Here is a 26280-nt window from a genome sequence, read left to right as displayed (position 1 = left end):
TTGGCATGTAGTATGTGTTTTCGCCCGCATTTAAAAGCTTGGATTATTGGAACCAGACAGCACAGGATTAGCTTCTAACTAACTGTGAAAATAAGCTCATCACTGAAACTCTCTGGGCTTCAGGTGACTTACCTGTAAAATGGGGGTGATGTTAGCATCTGCTCTACAAGACTGTTGAGAGAATAAAATGAGTTAATATGCTTGTTACCACATAAAACCATGCATAGTGCATAGTAAATACTTGGTGAATGGTTGCAGTTCTTGTCTCTTTTGCTTTAAAATGCTAGAAAAGAATTAAGCCCTGCCCTTTGGGTTTGTGGAATGAAGAAAGCCACTTTCCAGTGGAAATGTTCCAAATGACTGAGGTAGAAACAAAAATGTCTGAACTGGACCCTCTGTCCCTCTGTTCCAAGAGCTCAAAGCCAGTGCAAAAGACACGTGGACAGAGTGGAGGGCATTTTTAGAAAACATATCTCTCAAAGAGTATTAATAGGTAATTTACCCTATTTCCACTGAAGAGCAGCCTGTAATAGTCAATGTCAGGACACAGTAAAACAAATGTTTGGGCTAGGGGGGGTCACAAGAGCTAAATGCAAAGGAGAGAACTTAATGCACACCTTGGAGTTTCCAGCTCCCTTTAGCCCTTGATTTGAAGATGGCTTATGAAACCCGATGGTAATTCCTGAGGTGGTCTTGCATACATTTATGTATGTTTAAAAGATGGGGAGTAACTTTTATGTTCCACATCTGTTTCTCTCACTAATCTTTCCAGGGTTTTCAGTTAGCTTAGCCTAGTAGTAAACAATTTATAAACTTTGTGTAAGGATTCACGTTTCGCACACGGCTGTGTTATCTTTGTAAGAGCAAGAGGATGGAGATTGGTAGTAATCAAAAAGCAGCTATCGAAGGGTACAGAGCTGCAGTCATACAAGATGAGCAAGCCCTGGAGATCCACTACACAGCAGAGCACATGCAGATAACTTCACTACCCATTTAAAGAATTGCCACGAGTATAGATCTTAAGTGTTTTTTGTTACAAAATAGTAATGAACAAAGCAGGTGAGAGTAAGGCTTTGGAGGAGATGGAGATGTTTATGACATAGAATGTGCTGCAGGTTTCACACGTTTGTATTTGACCTCTAAACTCATCAAGTTGTATACATTAAATATGCATAGCTTTTTGTAGGTCACTGATACCTTAAAAAGCTGGTTTTTAAAATATCTATCATTTATGGAGTACTTATGATCGTGTCGGGCCCTGTTCTGATTCTAGGTATCTATGTCTATATCTGACTGACCTCATTTACTCATCTAAGCATCTTTTTAGGTGGCTCTATTAGTAAGACCAATTGGCACTTTTAACTCTGACAAAGGTATCCCAAAATCCAGTGGAGAAGCACAATATGAGCTTATATGTGTCCGACAATGTCCGAGGTGGGTAGGTGGCTCCCCGGGCAGCAATCTGCTAAGGGATGCCTCAACCTGGAGGTTCCTTCTACACCTCCTCTGAGTCCTTTTCTTCCTTCCAGGTGGATAGAGGAGAGAGAAAGAACAGGGAGCAGGTACCCCAGATCTAAGCTACTTCAACCCAGATGTACCTCACTACTTCTGCTTGAATGGCATTAGCCAGAAATCAACTTTATCCACCAACCTCCCTGGAAGGAAAGTTGGGAAATGTAGATCTAAGCCAATGCTAAAGTATTTGCACAGTTTACCCTCTGGCCACCAAGGGTCCATTTCCTTCTCTCTTCCCCGACACAGAGCAAGTCTAAAACAACCCCTAATGCCATTTGATCACAGCATTCGTCCCCCAGGCAAGGGCTTCTGGGCTGCAAAGGTCTCTGCATAGTCTAGATGTAACCAGCTCTTGGTCCACTGACCTATGAACTCAAACAGAAATGATCTATGAACAAATCAGGCAAGCCACCTTCCTTTCCCTCCCTCTCCCCCCTTCCCCCCCTTTCCTCCCTCCAATGGGTGTAATAAGATAATCACAACAAATATTCCCATTCAGAATGGGAAATACATGGCAGCCACTGACCCCTGACTGTCCAGGCAGAGTGAAGGCCTGCTCCTGTGGGTGGAGAAGGTCCTAGCCCTGGGCTTGCTCTCGAGGGAAACTCTCTTGAAGGTTGTTCTCTGCAGCTGCCAGTTCCCCTGGAAGTCCCATGCCCTGCTCCCCTTGGCCACCAAGGATGGGCATGTCAGGGAGCATCCTCCACATTCCCACAACACACCTCCTGCTGGTAGAAAAAGTTGTTTTGGGTCTTGAAAGACATTTTGAGTACAGGCTTACAGGAATTGTGAGCAATACAGTTTTATCAATGTAGATGTTCAGCCCGTCAAGGAATTGGTAGGTTCCTATAAGTCATCAAATGCCCTCTCTCCTTATTTCCATTCCTGTTTATAATGTAACCATTTCTTTCCTGGGCTTGTCTCACTCTGGAAACACCTTGACAAATGCAGTCACCATAGGCAACACACACAGCTCATGTTTTCCCCAGCCCCTGCCACGGAGCTACTGAGTTACTCAGCACATATCTTCTTTTGAGCTGTCATGACTGTCAAAGCCACCCAGTGTTATACCTCTGTGAAATGTGGAACTCCACCTTTCCAGCCTCTGGATCAGCTCCCTGGCCTCTCATTTATGACTATTGGGCCAAAGCCACTGAGGGAGGTTTTGTTAGAGCAGCATTCATACCCATTATCAATATTGGTATTAGTCAGGAAAAGGCATGTTAGCTGCTGTGACAAATTCCTCAATGTCAGTGATTCATAAAATAGGTCTCACTAAGTACTTAATACATAGAAAGATGCCTGATTAAAATTTGCTGAATAAATGCTTTATGATATATAAGCAAATAGGTTGTTTTGATATATTTAATCTGTTACTGTTAACAAAATCAAGCTTCAAAGAATAAATTCACACATAGAAAGCCATATACTGTAGATCCAGGATCTAGATCCAAAGCCATGACAGGTGCTTGGGCCTACAATTCTCTCCTCAGTAGCTTTCAGAGCAAAAGTGGATTCTACCTTATTCTCTGCATTTACAGCAAAGAAATCCTAAAGCCTGACCGTCTCCCTGAAGTTTTACATCCTTTCTCTCCTTGAATGATTTCAGTCAGAGATATTATATTGCCCACTATACATTGCATAGTAGTTACTTTAGGTGACTCAAAAAAATATAGTGGGAAAGAATCTATAGTTTTCGAAATAATGAGGGTTTGGCCTGAAAATTGTTTGTGTAACTTTGTGCAGTGAGTATATTTAATGATTTGCGCCCATGTCAATATTTCTAATCTCTACTGAATGGTCTGTTTATTTAGCCAATGTTTCTATTCACTTAGGGGATTTTATTACTAGCTATTTATTAAGTCTGGCACAGGCATACATTGTCCTATGATTATTTCTGTGCAAGTTTTGACATATTAACCACCTCTATTGCATCTACACATATGCAAGCCAAAATTGTCAAAAACTGTTGAATAGTCTGAACATAGGCAATACTTCATTCATTCAATATTTATTGAGCACCTATTGTGTAGCAGATACTGAGCAAGATCTGTTTGGGGATATACTATTTTTTTTAATTAACTTTGTTTATTGACCACACTTCACATTGTTTATAATCTGAATTCACAAACGCTTGTGGCCTGTGGGAGTAAGGCAGTCAAAGAAAGGATGGAAATAGTAACATTTGTAATACATTTACAGACTGAAATGTCGGAAGATTTATTCTGATTAGAGACTGAAATGTCAGAAGTTTTATTCGACCCCACAGAGACAAAACTTGCAAAATAAGCATCCTTCCTAGAATTATGATTCACATATGGAAAGAAACTTAACAATAACAACATCTCAAGTACTTTCCTGTTTTATAAAAACATCAGGTACAATTATTTGACATTTTCAAACAGATAAATTAGGGACACGATGCACAGAAATAACTCAGCACAAAGAAGATATAAACACAGTTTCACTGGTATCTCAGTCTGTGAGTTGAGGCAGAAACTTTCTTAAGTGCTTTATTTTTTTCTTATTCCAGCAAAATGATGCCATTGGATCCTTGGGTAACACTTTAAAAGGCAAAAGCAATGTGGAGCATTGGGGCGCATAGAGCCACTCGTGGGAGAAAGAGTGAGCAGTGTTTAGATACCTGAGACCCTGGCTTTTGCTTTGCCTCTGCCTGGGGTCTGCACATGCTGCTTGCTCCTGCTCCTTCCTAACGAGTGTATAGATTGAGCTCTTTGAAATGTGAGTATTATGGGAAGGATCGCAGTTGCTTTAAATTATAGGAGTTGGCAAGTGCCTGGGAGAAGGAGTGGGAGGCTGTTTAAACTGAGGAAGACAGTTGGAAACGCTGTACACCAGCATGAGCGCCACGCTTCAAACGCCTTCCCCTGCTCAGAAGAGCACTTTATTTTTCACCAAGTCGTTTTGGGGGTTGTTTTGGAGCAGCTCCGAGTAATCAGCATATTTCTGCTTTGCATTTTTTTAATGGTTTCTAAATTCATGGGACAACCAACGCAAGAAATCCTCATGTTCGGGGGGAAAATTTGATACCAGCAATGCCCAGAAGAGGTAAGCTACCATTTCCACTATAGCTTTCCTCTCTCTCTCTCTCTCTCTCTCTCTCTCTCTCTTTTTAAAAATTTTATTTTCCCTCCTTTTTGGGTTTTTTCAAAATATTTACTGGAAGGACTTGAAATAGCTACTTGTAAAGAAGTGAGGGAACTTGAAGAAAGAATGTCAACAAATGATAAATCAGAGGTCGGAAAACCTCAGCAGCGATGCTTTCTCCTACTTTCTATTCTGCTTGATTCATGAATCTCTGTGAAATATCTTTGACTATTTGGAAATGCCACTTCTTTTAGAAAATGCTGGGAGAGAGTCTCCAAAGTCTCCCATCTGATAGACCTAGTGTTGGTCAGTGCATCGATGGGCTGATTTAGGTCGAGGTCAGAGCATCTATGTTTTCTTATCCCATTATATGCAGCTCAACTTCCAGAGCTGATTCCTATAAGTCAGAAAACTTTCCCGTGGATTTTAATATCATTCCTAAACTTCTCTTAACTGTGGTTGTAATGACTTATTATAAACTTGTTTGGTAGCCTATGTCTTTTGAAGTTAAATAAATCATTTGAATTTTCCTTGTAATGACACTGGAAGATGTTACCGATATTATACATCCTTGGAGGAAAAAGGAACAAAGAAAAACCTATTTAGATTCAATAATCGTTAATTCAAGTCACAGTGGGCCGACAATGTTGTTATCTCTGTAGGGTGGCTTTGCCTTGCCAATTGTGCCTTGTAAACAGGTAGGGAGCAGAGAGCCTCAGACATTTCCTTGTCTTTCTGTGCATCCGTCACAGAAGCAGCATCTGGTGATTTGAGGTGCAGCGGCATTAATTATGGAGTGTGCCGAGAAACACTGTTATCAGGGTTCCCATCTTCCCAAGGCAGAATTCCAGGTGTAAAAACCAGATATCCACTGAGATCTACAAATTCTTCTGCAGGCTGAGATTTTTAACAGAGCCCCTCATTGATTGCGCACACATACACATGTGCTCACAGGCAGAGGTTAAAAAGCCCTGTGGGTCTGACTGAGCTCCAGTGGTTTGGGAGGTCGCCTCAGTCTGCAAAACCCAACTGGTGTAGAAATGTTCCCAGTCAAGGTCCCGGCCTGCGGGGAAATGTGGGGGCCGCCCAGGGCCACTGCTCGTGGGCTGTGAAAGGCTATACCTTCCTGCTGTCCCCGTGGCTGTTGTGCTTCTGGAATATGTTTTCCTTCTGTGTCAAGTTCTGGTTACGTAAGGTGGATTACGGTGGCTTCCCTGCCTTGTGGTCTCAGAGATTAAGGTCAGAGGAAGGACATTCTGTAAAAAAGAAGGCAGTTCCACCAGCTTGTTGCGGGTGGTCAGGGGACACCCTCCATTAAGCTTCTCTCTGTCCGTGGTTTTAGTGAATGAAGTAAGGGACCCGCTGCTGCGATCTGTCGCCCTGCTCCTCTGAATTTCCTCTCGTGTCCTCCCACCATTCCTATCCCTACCGACCCACAGAGAGGGATCCGGGTTGCACAGACAAGATTATTACCCTCGCCTCCTTCCCTGTCCCTTTAGCCCATCCCTCTCTGGAAGGGGGTCTTCAGGGCCCCACCCATGACCTCATCGCAGGCAGCCGAAAAGCCGGGATGGCCAGCGGTTGCATGGCGCCTGAGAGCACCCTGGGGACGGGTGTGGCCGAGAAACGCACCGTGTGGCATGACGTGGCTTCCCATCATGGGCTCCTCCGGTGGAGGCTGGCGGCATCTCTGGAAGACAAACCCGCCAGGCCCCACCCCTGAGCCCGAAAAGGCCCCAGGAGGACAAAAACAAAAGGCGATTAGGGTTACTAAGGAAGCCCCAAGCCAGCTGACTCATCGGAGTCACGGGGGCCGTGATGAAACCTGGACAGCGCCCTGGAAAGGACAGGTCAGGGTTCTCCCCCAAAGGGTGCTAGTGACAGAGGCCCAAGTGACCTAACTGCACCCTCTGGCCTCAGAGAGGCAGGAAGAGGGAGCAGCGCCTACCAGGGACAGGGGGTGTTGTTAACTACTGAACTGCCGGGCCGTGCCAGGCTTCTGACCTGCTTTGGATATGAACCAGGCTTAGCCCGGGCTGTGGGCTGCAGAGATCCACGCTGGGGGATAGGAGAGAGACATGCACTTACTTCAGCAATCCTACCCGGGTGTCCACTCTGCAGGAGAGACCTTAGCAAGATTCTTTGAACATGAGTCTCAGCCCAGACAAATTAGACCTCCACAGCAGTGCACAAAGCACCCGAGGACACCAACAAGTGCTGGGCATGTCAGCCTGCTGACATCAGGGAGCTTTTCATGGAGTTGTACTTGAGCTAGATCTTGGGGTTGAGCGCCTCCTCATAGAGAGCCATGAGGAGCCAGGACATCCAGGAAGAGGCTGGTATGCAAAGGCTCAGAGGTGTGAAAATCATGGCCGCTCCAAAAGCCAAATTGCATGGGGTGGCAAGGCTCTGTTTCCCAAAGTGAGTGCCAGGGCCCACACTTTCATGGGTTTTTATAAGTATTTTCTGGTTAGGCCAATATGGGAATGTAGAAAACTGCATCACAGTGGACCAGAGCCCTGGTTCTGGGTTCAAAATGCCTGAATTCAAATCCAGTGCCCCCGTCTTAACTGCCATGTAAACTCAGACCCATTCTAGCTTCAATTTCTCCATCTACTAGTGAACATTTCCATCTTCTAGTGGTATTTTAAAGATTAACTTAGAGAATCCCTGTAAGAGCCTATTATCAAGTACCTGGCATATGAGAGCTTAATGGATGTTAGCTGGTTTTTGGATTTAGTGCTCGTTTCTTTGTTGCAGGATCTCTCACACATTTTAGTTGGCTAATGGGCCCAATGACTCTCCATGAGTGGGTCATTAGAATCTAATATTTTCCAATTCATTTCACCAGGAATTTTATTTTTTCCAAGTAGCATCACACAGACCATGATGTGTGCTGGAAAATGGTGAGATCAAATGGGCCCAGTGCATTGAGGCCAAATGTCCTTAAAGAGCACAAAGTTTCCCAAGATCTTATCTGAAATGTACCAATCTTTACCAGCCACTTCACAAATTATCTTTCATATTTCTAAGCTCCAGAGCCCCCTAGAAAATCGACTGTCTTAAAACCATTTTCAACGTTTAGAAGGAAGAGGTGACAGCAAAGTAAATTTTAGTCTGTGATTTCTCACTTGAAAAGTTAGCCTTTGTCTCCAGTTTGAGGACCTACTGTCCTCAATGCAAAAGAGAGATACTAGAAGGGAACGTGGTCCTGCTTTCAAGGAGCTGCTGATTGAATGGGGAAAATCAAGCACACCTTCCAATAGCCAAAATGTGACTTTAGATATCACAAGACACGTTGTACAAGAAGTGAATGGAAATTGAAAGAAGAGACTCCAATTATCGGAATAATCAGTCACATTCTTTGACATCTGTCATGTGCAGGGAACTGGGCTGAGTCCTTTACCATGTGATCTATCCATTTAAACCTTACAACCTGACCATAGGTTGGGAGTGGATTAGTTCATTTCACAGTTGAAAAAACCTGAGCCCCAGAGACATTGAGTAACCTGCCTGTAGTCTGTCCAAACCAAAGGGGAAGCAAGTTCTCTAGCTTAGGTCCCTCTGATGCTCTGCGTCTATCACCAAGGGAAGACTCCTCCAAGGAGGGAACGTGCCAACTGGCTTTGAAGATGAGAAAGGGTTGGCGGAAGGTGCAGAGAGAGAGGCATAAGCACCAGAGAGAAGAGCCCAGGGAGACAGGAGAGCGGCCTGGCAGGACAAAGCAAGTGTTCAGAGAGTGGGGAAGGGCGAGCTGGAGAGACTCGGTTGGAATGATGAAAGCCTTGAATGCCAAACCACAGGGTTTGGACTTCTTTCATGGAATTATCATTAAAGGTTTGTAAACAAGAAAGTAACATGATGAGAAGGGATGATTAATCTGTTCGCAGCAAGGACAGAGGCTGAACTTCAGTGGGGAGCTAGATGGGTGCCGGCAAGAGACAGCAGCAGCTGTGGCTCTCGGGCAGTGAAGGGAGGAGGGGCACAGTTGGCCCAGTCTCCAAGGCCTTCGCCACCACCAGGGTCTTTCCAAACAACAACCCTGAGGCCTCCCTGAGTCCACAGTCCACAGGGGGCTCAGTTTCGATCCTGTCAATTGGGAGAGAAAGGGTGGAGAATGTAGAGTGCCGAAGGGACTAGTTGACCTTTGAGGGCTCTCCCAGCTTTCAAGCCATAAAGATAACATCCTAAATATTTTTATGGAAATCATTAGCTGCACAGTTCCCTATTCGATCACCAGGTTCCAGACTTCTCCTTCATATCAAGCAGGCATGTTTCCAAAACAACTTTAGGGTCTACAAAAGTTTTATGAGTTTACAGCTATAGCAATTACATAATAATGGTATTGGCACGCAAGGACTGGGGGAGGGTGCATTTTAATATACCCCCTCAGGGAATACTTTTGTCCATCTTCCTGGCCTCTGCCTTTTGCAAAACTCAACTGTCTATCTCAGTGATTAAGAACTCTCCCTGCAGCGTGTACCATATCAGAATTTCACAGTGTCTCGAATGAAAATTATTTACCTAGGTGTCTTATGACCTCCTGCAGCTTGCAAATGGGTGATAAGCTTTCAGGAAACAGGGAAGAGTTCCTCTTAATTCTGCAATGCCTTATACCTGTAGCAGGTCTGAACCTTAAGTGACGAACAGGTTTGCAAGAGACATCACATTTCCTTATTTTTCTTAATTCAACTTAAATCTGATTCCAGGAATTTGTGCCAGTAAGAACTTTAGTTTCAGAAAATATTGGTGCTCCTAACTACACAATCCCCAACATTTGGGTCAGGCACAGATTCTGGGACATCCTCTGCCACATCGATTCTACCTAGTCTTTTTGTCCTTTTTGTAAGGAAAGAATCTAATGAAGAAAATAGAGAGGGGAGACAGCTCAACAGGAGCAGGTTATTTGGGACAAATCTGCAGAGGGGGGCCCAGTTGAGACTGAGCCCCATCTTCTGTTTACAGCCTGGGGTAGATAGAGGGGCATGAAGGAGTGGGGGAATGTTTGGCCGGTAGGCCATTGCTAGGGGAGGGTCCTTGTGGTCGTCACCTCCATTCTTTGAGGTGGCCACTGTTACAAGTTAAACCAGGTGTTTTCAGAATTCCAGTTCCAGGTAACAATTTCCTTCTTTTGCATGGTGATGGAATATGGTCTGGGGTTTAGGTCAGACTGAGACATAATGACCCCAAGGTGACTCTTGTTCTAAGTTGGAATATAGGTTCGAAAATGGCGCTGCCTGTGTCAAGTTCTTGCTGATACCTTTGATGTCTGTGGATTCTACTTTCAAACCCTCACGGGGGACTGAGAATCACTGCAAAGGTTAGGATCCCGGTGTCTGAACAGTCTGGGCAGCCCTGCAATCTGAGGTCTGGTCAGCCACACAGGGCCAGCGTGTCCACTTCTCATAGATGTCCCTTTCCCCCTGTCTTCCTAAGTTTGCAAAAATCCCCCATCAAAAGTCTCTCACTGGGCTGGGGATGTGGCTCAAGCGGTAGCACGCTCACCTAGCATGCCTGCGGCCCGGGTTCGATCCTCAGCACCACATACAAACAAAGATGTTGTGTCCGCCGAAAACTAAGAAATAAATATTAAAAATTCTCTCTCTCTCTCTCTTTTTTTAAAAAAAAGTCTCTCACTTTCCCTCTCCATCATATACTTTGAGGTGGGGACTCTTGTGGGGGGGAGGAAGTTGCTTTCAAGAAACTTTTGCCTTTTGCTTCTTGCTCTGCAAAACCCTTGAAATAAGGAAATGCAAAGAGCCAGGCAATGCTTTTGAAATAAGAAGGCAGAAATGGAGAAAGACACACTAACATTTTGGTATGTGTATGTGATTCTGTCACATACCCACTCAAAAATCATCAATAAAATACGTTCCCCACTAGACAATATCATGACTTCCTCGAACTCACTGTTTGCTACCAGAAAAGGTATTCATTATGATCAGATTCATAGTGTCTTTTTATTGAGTGCCTACTCTATGCCAGTACTGCATATATATTGTTTCTATGTCCTCATTTCTTAGACTAGGAGAGGTGAATAGTTTATCTACAGACCGCTGGAGAGTATTTTAAACTGATCTTGTACCAGTCTCCAAAACCTACACCCCTTTCACACTACCACACCAAATCCCAGAAAGGACTCCTGATTTTCTATTCAGTGATTTGGAGCTCTGCTTTTGACTAATCCTTCAGTAACCATTTCCTACTAAAATTTATTTTAGATTGAGTTTTTTTTTTCACCATAAATGGTATAATTCTACTAGATACAGTGATAAGTCTAAAGAATGTTTTACATGCAACTCCTGGTCAGGTGGCAAGGTAGGGAATTCAATCCAATTTGAGTAGACAGCAAGATTAACTTTGTCTAAGGCCACAGTTAGGAGAAAGCTCAAACTCCAGCATATATTTGTCTTTCTTCTGTCTCAAGGTCAAGGGAAGGAAGTCAGTCTTAATTAATGAAAGGCTATTTATAAAACAGTGTTAAATATGTGCAGTTTCAGGGCCTTTGTGTGCTATGAATAACATAGGAACAGCACTAATCTAGGTGCCTTAAAACTCATCCTAACAGATGTATTCTGAGAAGATTTGAGAGCTGTTGTTAAAACACTGTGTCCTTGCTCATGGCTGACACCCGCCAACAGAAGATTTTCTTAGATTGATAAGCGATCTTTTTTCAGCTTCCTTTTTGAAGCATTAATTTATTTAGAAAAGACCTTTATGAAGTGATTTTTATCTCATTCACTTGAAATCGAATTTAACACCACTGGAATCTTAAAGGATTCTTGGAATGTATCTGCCTTGCCAACCCACTTTATCACAGGTATCTCTATCAGCTGCCAGGATCATTCACAATTCCTCTTTCCCTTCACAGTAAAAATCATGCTCCTCGGTGTGGCCCAAGAGCGTGCTTTGGTTTGAATGCCACCCCAAAAAGCATGTGTTAGAAACAATGCTCAGTGCAACAATGGGTTGGGAGGTGGGGCCTAATGGGAGGTGTTTAGGCTATGAGGGGTCCAGCCTCAGGAATGGGTTAATGCCTACTGAGAAGGCTGTGAGTATATGGCACATGCTCTCTCTTGCCATTTTGCCTTCCATCAGGGGATGACATGGTAGGAAGGCCCTCGCTAGACATAGGCCCCTTGATCTAAGGCTCCTATCCTCCAAAAATGAAATAAATCTGTTCTTTGTAAATTACCTAGTTGTAGGCATTCTGTTACAGAGCATGAAACAGATAAAGACAGGAGTCTTTAAAATCAATCTCTCTCTCTCTCTCTCTCTCTCTCTCTCTCTCTCTCTCAGTGTTGTGGGGTTGAACCCAGAGCCTCATGCATATTAGGTGATTACTCCACCAGAGAACTACATCCCTGGCCCTTGGAAAACCTATCTATTGACTGCCCTTCTTGTCCACTCAAGGACACTCCTGCCACTCTCCTCCAGAAATCCATTTTCTATATACAGTGAGCTCCTTGGTTTCTGGGGCAGCCCTCTTGTCTACCTGATATCATTCTAAATAATCTGAGACCACATCTTACCTTTGTATAAACTATGTTAAAACTATGAAATTTCTGGTCCTCAATCATTTTATTACCTACAAAAAAATTACAATTTTATAGGATTCCAATATAATCTAGAAATGTAAAAGACAAACTCTCCCTTCTTAAAGTTAATTTACATGCCAGCTCTTACGTACAACAAAAAATGTGTTGATCATCCTCTGTCCCTGAGCCTGAGATGGAACGGTATCTAAACAGACTTTTAGAATTCATCCAAGCTGCAGACCTCCCTAGACTCGTGCAGTAGCAAAACACTCGTCCTTAGTAGAGCTACCCCTTCCATTAAAACACCACTGGTCACTAGCATGTTCTTTGTCATGCCCGAATCTGTTTGTTTTTTAAACATCTCACGATTGGTCTTTGTTTTGCTTTTAGATGTAACAAGGAAAAGTCTTCTTTCCTCTGGCATTTTAAATACTTACCCACTCTTTCCCAGAACACACAAGGGAGAACTTTCCCAGACACCTGGGACTCACCTAAGATTTGTGCGGCCCTCTTAAAACAGACATCTGGACTTGACCAGCAGATTCCAAATGATTCCAGCCAACTTCATCTTGATGACCTGGGATGGCACGTGGCTCCCTGAGGCCCTGTACTGAGAAAGAATCAGAACCCCATCTGGAGTCAGCAAGAAACCAATTAGTGATGTCAAACAGAAAAATCAGATATTTTCCAGAGCTGTTCTAACTACTATTCTGGATATTATCTGACCTCCCAGAGTATAAAGAAACTGTTACTCAAATTCTTTGTTTTCCTTAATGCTAGTTTTGTATCAGTTATTTGCTAATAAGCCCATCTCATGAAAAGATTGAATAAGACATTCAGATTATTTCTTAAACTTAGTTATGGTACAGCTTGTTTTTACCCTTGTTAAGGTGCCACTTTTCTTCTTACTGAACTAAAAAATAATGAAGAATCTGGAATCATGATCTCTTTCAGTTTCAGCTCTTCCTCAGGGCTGTGTGTTGATGGGCAAGTCATGTGAATACTCAGTCTTTGTAGATCATTGAAAATGGGAATAGCATTTACCTATTCCACTGGACTCACTGGGAGTATGAAGTGAGATACTATGTAAGAAAAAGCATAAGGCTATAAGGTGAAATTTAAATGCTGGTTATCATTAGGAGCCTGATTTCTTCTAACTGGCCAACTTGATTTCCCTTTGGTCTCTTTGTTTTGGTGGCGTCCTTCTCTCTGGACAAACTGGCACCTAGTTGGACATTAACAACAAAAGCACAAGCAACAGGAATGCAAACATGCGAGGGACTTGGTGAATGGACTTGCATGTGAGTGTACCCATGCCAAGGCAGAGAATTTCAGCCAAGATGGAAATGTCTCCAGGATGTGGTCAAAGCAGTGACAAGCAAATCCCAGGCAGCTTTGCCTGGCTTTCTTTGATGACAGTCATGTCCCCTGAATTGTGGTTTCGATTTCCACAGTTTCACTGCAGTCCAGCCACATTCTTTGCCCGATCATGATCCAAAATTTTTAAATAGAAAATTCCAGAAATAAATAATTCACAAGTTTTAAATTATGCACCATTCTCAGTAACACAATGAAATCTTACACCATCCTGTTCTATGGTGCCAGGGACATAAATCAGCCTTTTGTCCAGTGTATCCATGCTGTATATGCTACTCACCTGTTAGTCGCTGAGTAGTCCTTCTAGTTGTCAGATCAACTGTCATGGCATAACAGTGCATATGTTCAAATAAGCTTTTATTTTACTTAATTATGGCCCCAAGGTACAAACCTGTATTATAGTATGTTGTTATAACTGTCCTATTTCATTAATTACTATTTGAGTTGTCAGTCTCTTGCTACACCTGATTTATAAATTAAATTTTATAAAGATGTATATAAAGGTATGTATGAGTAGGAAAAAAACACAATTTATAGAAAAGTCTACACTATCTGAATTTCAGGCATCCCCTGGAGGTCCCACTGATAAGGGGGAATTACTGTAACCAAGGCTTTGAATGTGTGGCTTGGAATGATTTGTGCTTGCCATTTGTTAACACATTTCAACATTGCTGCTCCAATTCTTTGGTCCACAAACATACATAAGCATTTCTCAGGGATACATCATCAGTAAGACATTCGTGTAGCTCTATGCAACACACTAATTCAGGGGCCACAACCCTTAATCTACAGGGCCAAGCAGAAAATGCACACTAGTGGGTAAGCACAGGGAGACCCCTGAGAGCCAGGACTGCCTGCTCTATCTGCAGCAGGCGGACACTATCTGATGAATGGAATCCAAGGAGAACGTGGCCCAGCAAGTGCCAGTCGTTTTATGTTCAATAAAATCCATATATCTGGATGCTTTTATGTGAAATATTCCTATTTTAAAATGCTTGCTGTGTGTTTGACCCATGAAATGGCATTTTCATAGAGTTGAACTCACTGTAATTTAGAGACAGAATGAGTTCCCATTTTTTTTTCCCACTGTGTGAGAAATCTCAAGAGCCTTTGCCATTCTGCCAACATGTCCTGAATAAACACGTACACACGTGCACATTACCTGCCAGTCAGGCTGGAAAGCAGAGCTTCCCACTCCAGCAAAGGCAGCCCTGTGGACGAGCCCTCAGTTTATCTCTCAACACACTTAGGAGGCTGAGAAGGTGACTGGCCCTGTTTTGCAAATGAGACCCACGCCTCACCTTGGGTCAGCAGTGACACAAATGTAAATGAGCACAAAGTCTGCTGGCCCACAGAGCTGAAGTCCTACCGCCTTTGTTACACAGGACCAGGGGAGGTAGTGTGAAATGTTACTGCTGCTCACTCCTCCAGTGGTGGACACGGAGTGAGCCATGATGCCCTGTCCTCTCTTGGCCCTAATCTCCCTGGCCTTCTACCCCTTCTGTGGAGAACTGGCCTCTCCTGCACATCCCCCATTTCTCCTTTTCTACTCCTTAACTTAGTCCTCTTCTCACCTGGCCTGCTTCACTCACTCGGTCTCACCCTCTTCCCATCCCATTCTTTGTGCCCTGTGTTTCTTTCCTTTCACACCATGTCTCTGGTCTCTTTCTGTCACCCACATTCTCTTCCTATTCTCTCCACTTCAGCTTCCCACCCTTCTCTCTCCTTATGCCCACCTTCTCCAAGGTCCCTTCCTCTTTCTTTATTTTCTCCCTGCTATCTTCTCCACCCTCAAGTCTAAGTTCTATTGCTTTGTTTGTATTTATGCTTCATTTCCTGTAGCTTACAAGACCCCCCCCCCCCGAATAAATAAAGTGCCTAGCCCAGAGCCTGGTATTGGTAAAAACCCTCTAAACAAAAGTTGGCTGCTTGCACACACGATTTGAGGTCAATTGAAAGAAATATGCAAAATAAAGCAATTTAAATGGAAACAGAAAATCAAAGCCACGGAGAGGAAGAAGGACAAATATGTGAACCACAGGACCAATCTGGTTACTGTGATGGAGTGTGAAATTTCACTTCCTGGCAGCCAAACCCGAGTCTTTTCAGACAAAAAGTGACCCATGTATTCTCGGGTGTGCTGGGGGGGAGAGGGGGGGCGCGGGCAAAGGGCCAAGCAGGGCACTGAGCGCCCTGTTTTTCCCTCTACTTGGGTTTTATTTTCAGCAACCCACTAATCTCTCCCGGAGCAGTCACGCTGTGTGCTGGTGAAGCCTCACTCCGACGCTGTTTGATTGTTGTTTTGTGCGGTGGAGAATGCACGCCTTATAGTGAAGGCAGTTGAAGCGGTTGCTATGGCGTTGCTAGCGGAAACCTGTCACTCCTGGTTAATCTGAAAGCCTACTGAACACCAGGGCCAGCTGCAGCTGGGAGATAGATGGAAGGAAAGTATCAGATAAAGGAAGAAGGGAAAAGCTCTCCTGAAAGCTGTTTTCCCTTTAAGACGCTCATTTCGCCATCCTTCCTTGCCCCTGTTACCATCACTTTCCTTCTGAGACAGATTTCAGGTTCTGAATATTTCCCTCCAGTAGGAATTCCAGAGTAATTTTCCAAGATTTAATGCTAATTACTTAATATTTTAATCCAAAAAGGCAGCACAAGGTAGGTTGGCTGTGAAGCTTGAACACTTTGGGGAAGCACCGGCTGTGATTTTCTGGATGGGCACCACAGGTCGATTAACTTCTCACCACCTCCTTGTTGCAAAAATTGAGAATGAGAGCACCCATTTCTTTAGTGTCATTGTGAGGATTATATGAGATAATATGCTGCCCTGTTAATTATAGCTGATATTAAAATTCCTGTTTCCACCATGGGAATGAAACAGAAGAGAAACGTTCAGGCAGGCAGGGTGGAGACTGATCATGAAGCACCAAATCTTCTTCCCTCTCTTCCTTCCTTTCTCCCTCCCTTCCTTTTTTCTTTCTTCCATTTTTCCATCCCTTCTTCATCCCTTTTTCTCCCTTCAAAGCTACCCAGTGTGCGCATGCATTCAATAAGCTTTCTAATTAAACAAAAATTGCAGATTTCTTTATACAACAACTCCAGCTATAAATGGCCTTAATTATAAGATTTGTGTCCTTTACTACACAAAACGATATTCTAAATTGGATTTGAATGAGATCCTGAAAGAGATTCAGACATGCTTGGCAAGTGGGAGAAAAGATCGAGCGTAACAACATGGCGTAAGTAGGGCAGGAGTCCTGGCAGGTGTTCTCAACCTTGGTTGCACCCAAACAATCAATGAGGGAGATTGGAAAAAGTCCAGGCTGCACCCAACACCAGGACATCAGGATCTCTGGGGGAAGAATCCTGGCATTTATAATTGTTTAAAGTTCCTGAATGTGTAGCCAAAGTTGAGAGCCATGGTTGGAGGGGATGGCCTATGGTATGGAGAGCTGCCCACCCCAGGGCTGCATGGTGTACTCAGGTGTGAAGACATCGATAACCTTCTAGACACCACAGAGCCCTTTCAGGAGACTTGAAGAAACAGTCATCCTGGTGTGAAAGGAAGGAGAGAGTGGCTAGGAAAGATCTAGAGTGGGCCTTGTGCCTTCAACAGACATGGTAGAACCCAGGGAGCCAGGGGGAGACAGTTGGAGGAATTAACAAAGGCAGCATGACTCTTTTTAAAACAAAACTCATTTTTTGAATATGGGAAACCTAAGCATATTTAAGCTAAAACAAGTCTACCACATTTTTGTAAGCTTAAAATTTAAATTTTGGAAAATGGTAAAAAGGAAAAAATATGTGCTTTGACCCAGTTGATTCATCAGAGGCTCTTAACCAACCAAGCATATCTCCTGCTTCACACCTCACCATTTTAAATGCCATTTATTAAATTTCCTGCTGTGTCAAATATGTCACTTGATCACTTCTCTTCACCCTCAAAAATCCCATCTCACAGACAAGAAATTTCTCAGATGAGTAATGAAACTCGGAGAGTTTGCCTGAAGTCAGTAAGTGGCAAAACTAGGACTCAAGCCTGGGTTGGCGTGACCCCAGAGTTCACAGTCTTTCTACGCTGCCACTATGGGTGTAAAGAAAAAATTCATTTCTAGAAGAACTGCATACTTCCTTCAAAACCTGCAAAATGACATACACACAACAACAACAACAACAACCAAAAACTGTGTCCTGAAAGATACATCAATAGCTTCTGAACAAAATCAGTGAGAAGTGAAAGTCTCCAAGGCTGCATGCAGCTAAACCTTCAAGTTGCAGAAGGGCTTGATTTCCGAGAGGGCAAGGTAGGCACAAGATCTTTGCCATCATTGACACAGATGCCCAGGAAGGTAGTGGAGAAGAGCCAGAATCAGGATTGCCCACAAGGACACTAAGGGGATGTGCAGCCTTCTGAGCTAAGGGCAGGTGGGTCTGGACAGGAATGATCACCCCAGCTCCACTCATGCCCACCATCTGCCCACTCCTGCCTCCTGTCCTGCACGAAGCTCTTGCCCGTTTCCACCTGTTGAGTCATCCCATACGTGCCAGCTTAATGGGTCATCTTCTCATCTTCTCTTGTGGAAACCCAATCTCCATAGCCCTTAATTACCCCTGAAAACTGATTAGAGTCCATTTGTAACATCTTCCTCCTGTTATATCCAGGTATATATGATCCACGGGGCTGCTTTGGTTTCTGGAATATTAACTTAGAAGATAATGAAATCTAATATAAATATATTAGCTCCAAATAGCAGCATAATCTGTGTCAATGAGATGATTCCCATTTGGTCTTCAGAGTGTAAATATAAGTATTAGCTATCCTTTGTAATGAGACAGGGGAATGAGAAAAATATTGCTTCCTTTCCAATGAAAAAGACCTCAAATTCAAGAATTGCTGGTGCAATGTTCACTTGAAAGAGTCAGTGACATTTCATGTTGCCTTTCTAAAGTTAAAAATAATAATAATAATTTTATATTTTTAAAAATGCTGGCTTTCAGGTTCATTCCAGGACAAACTTAAATTCTTTGAGAATAAAGTTGGGTAAGACCATAACAGAGACTGTTTAGTTTGGAAGAGAAAAAATGCCAAAAATGCCCATAAAAGGGAGGATTGGCTAAGAATTTCTTTTTCAGCTCATATTTTCAGATTTTAAAATTTGAGAGAAGGTATGAGACACCCATAATATACAAACACCTCATCCAGGGCTTGTGCCTCACAGAAAGTTGTCCCGGGGAGCTTGTGGTGTTTTGGCCAAGGCTGCTGTCCATGATGGCCCTCACTGATCACAACCTCACCAGAAGGAAGGAAAGAGCAGGCTGAGGGCCTACTGTGGGTCAGCCTTGTGTCCTCAGTCCTGACTAGGCACTGGACGAACATCGCCTCATGTGGACCTCCCAGTTACCCCCTTTAAGTGGATGTTATTCCCATTCCCCCCGCCAAAAGGAAAAAGGAGCCGAGGAAGATGCAGAAGCTGGGGGGAGGGGGTAAATCCAAGGTGGAAAACCAGACTGAAATTCTGTCCAAAATTTGTTTGAATCAATGGATGAACAAATCTCAGAAGGCAACAAAAAAAAGAAGAAGAAGAAGAATCTCATCACACACTGAATCTAAGGGCCCTGGCTCACTAACCCTGGGAGACAGGAACTGGATCTAAAGCTTCAGTCAGGGCACATCAGGTGTTGACATGGCATGAGCAGGTCATCTATCAGGGTAGTCAGGGGCCTCCCAGAGGCACCATGGCCTCCTCCATGGATGGCTGTGGAAGGGGGTCTCAGGAAGGCCGGCATATACACTCCCCCCACCATTAAAACCCACCCTCCAACTGGGGGTGAGGCTCAGAGGGCTCAGTCCTCACAGAAGAGAGGATGGAAGGGCCTGGAAGAAATGGCAGATCTCACATAGACAGGAACAGGGAAAGACGTATATGCCGTCCTTAGTTAAGGCCAGGTGCCCTGTTTGGTCAGAGAAGAATGTTCTGGAAGGAAAGTAATAACCTTAAAGTTTTATGAGGATTAAATTTCAAACTGTGAAGAGTTGGGAATATAAAAGGTAATTCTGATTTTATTCTGAAGGAAGGAGGAAGCCATCAAAGGCTTCCAAGGGAGGAAGGCTTCCAAGAGACATGTGGGAAGCAGAGTTTGGGAAGATCAAGCTGTCTGCAGTGTGGGGGAGGGACTGGAGGTGGAGGAAGCCGGATGGGGGACTTCCCTCGGCATTCCCTGGCTCTCAGGGGGTCAAGTCATCTTCTGCAAGTCATCTGAGCTCTGCTGTTCTCTGTCCTGGGTGCCAGGAAGCTATGCCGATGAAGCAGCATCTCAGGCTGCCCTGCTCTGCCTGATGTGGTTCCTGTTGGACGGGCTGCATCCCCATGGCTTTTGATGTGGAAATGTCATCAGGACATGAGTGAATTCCAGGAAATCTTCCAGGCAAGAGCATGTGATACAGGAGGCCCCACACTGTATACATGTTGACCTCAGGAAGCAGAGAGAGAGTGATGAGGAGGGAAACACAGTTGGGGAAAAATGAGATTTTTTTCCCCCCATTGCCATAGGACATATATTTAAATTATGGACCCCAAGTAGAAACCACAGTAAGTGAAGGGCTCACATGAATATCGCTAATGCTTAAGGAAAAATGTCTGTAGCCAGGTTGCCTGTCTCACCCCTATTCACATATACAGGAGGTCCACTGGATCCTGGTGTTATCAGAGCAGCCAGCAGAGAGCAATGCATTGGTAAGACCCTACCAGGACTCACTTCTGGAAGGAATGGGTTCATGATGCCTACAGGTTGCAAAAATTCAAGAAGACTGTGTTAGGGAACTAGAATTAAACCTGAGTTCCCTTCTTGACCATGTAATCTTGGGCAAGTTCACTCATCTGCAGAATACCGATAGAAACCTGATGATCCGATGCAATAGTAGCTATGCCAGCATTTACTCAAAGCCAGATGTTGACATGGCAGTGAGCAGGTCATTCATCAGTGGTGTGGCCCACCACCCAGCATCCCCAGGCCAGAGGGCCACGTGAAATAGCAATCAGAAAACACTCTGATGAGTCAAGAGAGACACCAGGGAAGAAAGGCAAAAGATTTCCCTGGATTTTCAAACAAGGGGTCTCACATTTTCATTGTGTACCAAGCTCATACATTTTGTTGCTGACTCTAGAAGTGAAACTGGAGATGAGAAGAATCTCTGGGAATCTGATAGGGAGAGGTGGATGACAGTTGATTCACGCTACTAGCATGTGGGGGTGACCCCATCCTACCTCATCTAGAAGTGTCCAGGGCATTGTGGGACACTTGGCATCCCAGCCCTCCTGCCTCCCAACTAAAGGTGCCAATCCCAAATACCTCCAAAGGGGTGTGGTGCCACACCCACACGTATGTTAAACCCACAGAGAGGGAGAAAATCAAGGTAGGCAAAAGAAATGTTAGCATAAGAATTAGATTGTAAAATCAAAAATTTTGAAAACCTCAACATTAAAGAAATCTTGGGGGCTGTTGATCAAATCTCTGAAGCTCTTGACACACCACCTAGAATCTCATTGGAAATTCCTATGACCTGTCCACTCCAAGAGAGTCTGATTTACAGTTGCAGGGACACAGCTGGAATGGGTTTCTTTCCCTTCCAAAGAATGGCTTTTTGCCCAAAGACAAGTCTTCCCAGTGCATGATAAACACAAGCAGGCCCCCATACCTATGCCCAGCCTCCCAGACTCAGCCAGAGGCGGGAGGCCAGGCTACAGTCTCTCACCTGTGCACTCAGGGTTAAATGTGGGCTGGTAACATCATTCCTGCAGTCTGTGGGCCCTACTGTACTCAGGTTTGGACTTGTCTATGAAGGGTCTGACAGGTATAACAGCAATGGCCTGTTCACAGAAAAGGCCTTCAAAGACCTTAATGAGGACAGCAAGCAGCCCTCTGAGAATCCAGGGCTTCGGGGTTGTGTTCGCTAACCAGGCATTTGAGCGCTGGGTTTGGAAGGCAAAAAGTAACCCATCAGACATAAAAGCACACACAGTCAGTTCTCACTATTTGTAGTACTTAGGTTATACACATTCACCGTGAATGTTGAATTAGTAAGTGCTAAGCCAGTGCTTTTAGGGTTAGGTTCCTGGTAGCCTTAGGACCTGATCTTCAGCAATTGATCATTACATAACCTCATTTTATGTATGCTTATGTTAAAAACACATTATTTTATATATATTGCTCATCCACAAACCATGAGCTCAGATCAGCAGCACTGTAACTCACACCTGAATGAAGCTCACCTAACACAGGCATTTTATCTGTGATACATCTGACAGCCTTCTTGCACTCAGAACCATTAGACAGCATTTTCTATGCCTGACATCATTTTAATCTGAAAAATCACCCAGAAAATCACAAAAAAATATAAGAAAGATGTCACTAAATATACTGCAAAAAAAGGACACTTGCATATAGTGTGAGGGCTGAAAGCAGAAGGTCTCCATCACAGCTATTTGATCTCAGCTGTACCTAATTGTAAATAACCACCAAAGCGCAAGTATTTCTTGGAAATTACAAATAAATTTTAGCATATAGGTGAGTCTGCATTTATAAAATCTGTGAACAGTGAGGACTATCTAAAATTCACTCACACACTTAGGCATTATGTTTGCACTTGAACGCAGCCTAGGTCTCCAGTGAAGTCATAGCTATGTTTATATTGAAGCCCTCCAAGTGTTAACTGACCTAAGGGACCCCAGGGTTTCAAATGAAAATAAATTGCCCCGTTGAAAAGTACTTTTTCTCTGAAAGAAAAAGGACCCCCAAATGTATTCATAAACATCTTTCCAAGATACTACATAAGCCACTTGCACATTTTAGCATTAAATTGAGAAGGTCTTCCTGTTAAGGCAAACTCTTTCTTTTTCTTTCTTTTTTTCCCTTTTTCTAACTAATGTTTTTCATTGTTTTTAATTGCCACATAGTAATTATACATAATCATGGGGTAATGTTTTGACATAGGTATATGATGCGTATTGATTATCAGAGAGTAATTAGCATATCCATCACTTTGAACATTTATCATTTCTCTTTTTTTATAATTTTATTTTATCTATTTATATGTGGTGCTGAGGATCGAACCCAGGGCCTTGCAGGTACAAGGCGAGTGCTGTACCGCTGAGCCATAACCCCAGCCCAAACATTTATCATTTCTTTGAATTAGATTCAAAGTCCTCTTATCTAGCTATTTTGAAATATACAATAAATTATTAATTATATTCACCCCACTCTGGCAAAGCACACTAGAGCTTATTGTTTTATCTACTGTGTTTTTACCCATTAGCCAACCCGGCTCCTTACCCTCTCCTCCCTACCTTTCCCAGCCCCTGGTAACCACTACACCACTCCACTTCTAGGAGATGAGCGTTTTTATCTTCTGCGTATGAGTGAGAAAGTGTGGTACGTGTCTGCCTGCTTCTGGCTCATTTCATAATGTCCTCCAGACCCTCCCATGTCAGTCAGACTTTCTGGAACCTGGTGGATCTTAGTTCTGTCCTCAGAAATGGTATAGAACATGGCCTCTCCTTCACTAGGGAGTCTTTCAAGTACCAAGACACTACCAGGTCTCTCTTCTAAGCCTGCAACTTCCCCTTCTGACATCCCACCTGGATCTTCTTTGCAATTCCTCCGATATTACCATTTCGGTCACTTGGGACATGGGACTAATCTTCCACAATCTGATTGCCAACTCCTGCTTGGGTTCCAGAATTAAATAAGTGGTCTCAAACTCTGCTGGTAAGATACTTCATTTGTACAAATTTTCTGGGGAGTAATCTGGCAATATATAAAAAAAACTCTTTAAAATGATCCTCTCTTTCCAGGTCTTAAAATTTTACTTTAAGGAAATATTCATGGACTCGTGCTAACACTTGTTCCAAGGATGTTCGTTACAGGTTTCTTTGTTACGCCAACATGTGAAAACAGCTTAAACACCAAAATTAGAACCACACTTAAAAAATTATGACATGTCCATCTAGCCTTTAAATACTATGCAGCCATTAAACAACAATGTAAACAAATCTATATTGACTTCCATAGGTATTCATAGGATCATATTAGAAGGTCAAAAGAATGAGTGAGACTTAATTATATTTTCATTAAAACATCCATCTATGATGCATAGAGAAAAATATTACCCACAGTTTAACATCCACTATCTAAGGTTGGTTCAATTTAAAGTATTTCTCTTCTTTATCTCTTGTTTTCGATAATAAGCTACTCTGATTATAATAAGGAAAAGCAGTTCTATTTAGCGTTTAAAAAGAGTAAAATCAAGAAACTTCTCAATAGTTTTTCCATTGCTCTCAAAATGAAATACAACTCCCAGCTTGAGGCAGAAGGTAGTCCATGATGTAACCCCAGCTTGGGGACAGAAGACCTTCTGTGATGTTACCTCTCGACTGTTATCTCCTTTCAATCTTCACAAGCACTTTCCACTTTGTCCCCAACGAACCTCCTGAAATTCCCCAAATCTGTACCCATTTACTACCTGCCACCTTCTCTGCTTGGAATATCCTCGAAGTTAAGAAACTGACTCAGCGGGGGTTGTCCATTACATAATTAATGAAGTGTCAAGACCAGTCAAAGGCTGTCCACCTCTGAAGCTCATGCTGTTTTCCCAGGATCAAAATTAAAAACCAGGACTGTCAAGGCTCCATTTTGTTCTAATGATCTTTGTGCTACAATCTCAGCAAGGGCAACTTAATCACTTTTTTATGACATTATCTAGGGGAAGAAAAACCCTGAAGTAAAGTCACCTCCATTGCCATGTGTACAGAAGGTCAATGTGTTTTCCCCTTTTGAAAGGAATGACCCAGACTATTCAAAGCAATATTTTAGCCAGACATTAAAGCCCAGTTTGCAAGCAGATACCCTGTGTTGTCAGATCTCGCAAATATGGTCTACTCAGACTTCTTTGCGTCTTTCATTATAAGAATCTAATATTGAATTTCAAAACCCACATGGCATAAATAAATTCCAGATGTCTTCCCAAATCCCTAAATCTCACATTAGCCTAAAAAGAGACATTGCTATATGCAAGTGAATGGTTACATTTAGTTCCCTGAGAATCCAAAAAGATCTTCGGCAATTCTACAGCCTCCTAATAAGAAAATATGTGAAGGGCTGGGCTTGTGGCTCAGTGGTAGAGCTCTTGCCTACCATGTGTGAGGCACTGAGTTCAATTCTCAGCACCACATTAAAAAATAAATAAATAAAATAAAGTTATTATGTCCAATTGCAACTAAAAATATTTAGAAAAAAAAGAAAATATGTGAGCTCTCTTGAGTCTTAAGAAGCAGAGTTCTCAAGATTCACAGCCCAGCTGTCTGACATCTGCTGTGCTTTCTTTCTCCCCCCAGGGGGCAACAGCCTCATGATAAAGTGCACAGGGCACAGAAGCCAGGCTGTCTGGGTTCCAACTCAGCTGAATAATTGGGCACAAGTCACTTACCCTCTCTATTCCTCAACTCTCTCACTTGTAAAATGGGGGTAAGCCTGATACCCACACCTCATAAGGTTGTAGTGGAGATTAACGAGGTAATAATTGAGCACAGTACCAGCCACACTGCAAAATACCTACACTCAATATTCTCCAAGAAGTATAGGGCGTACGAGGTCCTCAATGGCCAGGAAAGTCCCTTCCTTTCCTTCCCTGCAGTTAAACAGGCCCGAGTCTCCCTAGTCTTTGATTACCAAGATACCCCTCCTTTTGTGAGTAACTTGAAATCACAGACCCTTCCCCTAAGCCTGGCCCAGACTCAACTTCCTTACCTGTGTCACCATGTCTTTTCACACAGTCCAACTCATGCTGGTAGAAGTAAAGGATTTGTGGAGGTGGCTTCACTTCTCTAGTTAAAGATCAACTCTGTAGAACACCAACATGCTCATAACAGTAATCAAAAAAAAAATATATGGCTTCCCTTCTTCTTTCCCTTAAGCCCCCATTAATGACTGGCACCTAGGTTTGCAAGAAAAACATAATGATTACCATAAATGACCTTCATTACTCACCTTCAACACAGCATTTGCAGCCCATACATCGCCCACACCTCTGACCATGCATCAGTGCCAGGTGGCAGCTGGACAAGCTTGGCACTATTTCACACACAGCATACCTTTTCACCTCCCAATAATAACAAAAGCTAGCATCATTGTGGAATATTTTATTGTTCAACAAGCACTTTCACATATATTACATACTCTCTCCATCAACACACAAGTACATAACCATCATCATCACCATCACCATCATCATCATCCCCATCATCTTGCAGAATGCAAAAATAAAACCTGGGAATATGAAAAGACTTGCTCCCAAACTGCTCAGCTAGTAAAAGGCACAGTGGGAATTTGAACCTGCTTTCCCTGCCTTAAAATTTTGTACTTTTTTCCCTTTCAAAATCCACTGCTTAGTTGTAGGATTAAAAATGCAAACCTTAGAAGAAGCCTCATTAATTCTTTGGTTGCATCTCTTCCTTTGGATGCATATATTTTTTATTTTGAGTTCTGATTTTTCTCCTTTGTCTGATTTTACCATGGTTGGCAAGATTAAGCTCGGCAGAGTCTGTCAGCCAGGTGGAGCTGTGTCTGTAGGCTATTATGACTGTCGGTTTTCAGAGGGGAAAAAAAGATATTTTTTAATTGGTGTTTTGTTCAAGCAGGATCTTGTTATTCTGTGGCCAAATGATGCCTCATCTAAAAGGAAATA

At 43.1% G+C, this 26280-nt stretch overlaps 1 protein-coding gene and 1 long non-coding RNA gene across 2 annotated transcripts in view; one reads left to right on the top strand and one right to left on the bottom strand.

Annotated features, from left to right (window-relative positions):
- LOC124078814 (uncharacterized) overlaps window positions 1-26280 on the bottom strand; it is a 97141-nt gene that overhangs the window by 9844 nt on the left and 61017 nt on the right. Inside the window, exon 2 of the long non-coding RNA XR_006847063.2 lies at window positions 12653-12771. This is a non-coding gene — a long non-coding RNA (uncharacterized LOC124078814). The remainder of the gene's footprint in view (window positions 1-12652; window positions 12772-26280) is intronic.
- Window positions 4105-26280, top strand: part of C1qtnf7 (C1q and TNF related 7) — a 100881-nt gene continuing 78705 nt past the window's right edge. Inside the window, exon 1 of the mRNA XM_046423908.2 lies at window positions 4105-4584. Within this exon, the coding sequence (XP_046279864.1) occupies window positions 4572-4584 (13 nt within the window). The 5' untranslated portion in view covers window positions 4105-4571. The remainder of the gene's footprint in view (window positions 4585-26280) is intronic.

The sequence above is a fragment of the Marmota monax genome, unplaced genomic scaffold, assembly GCF_021218885.2.
Source record: "Marmota monax isolate L192 unplaced genomic scaffold, Marmota_monax_Labrador192_F-V1.1 WCK01_AAM20220418_F8-fsc00009, whole genome shotgun sequence".
Classification (NCBI taxonomy): domain Eukaryota; kingdom Metazoa; phylum Chordata; class Mammalia; order Rodentia; family Sciuridae; genus Marmota; species Marmota monax.
Note: the sequence above shows the minus strand (reverse complement) of the source record. Positions and strands in the feature narration are given on the sequence as shown.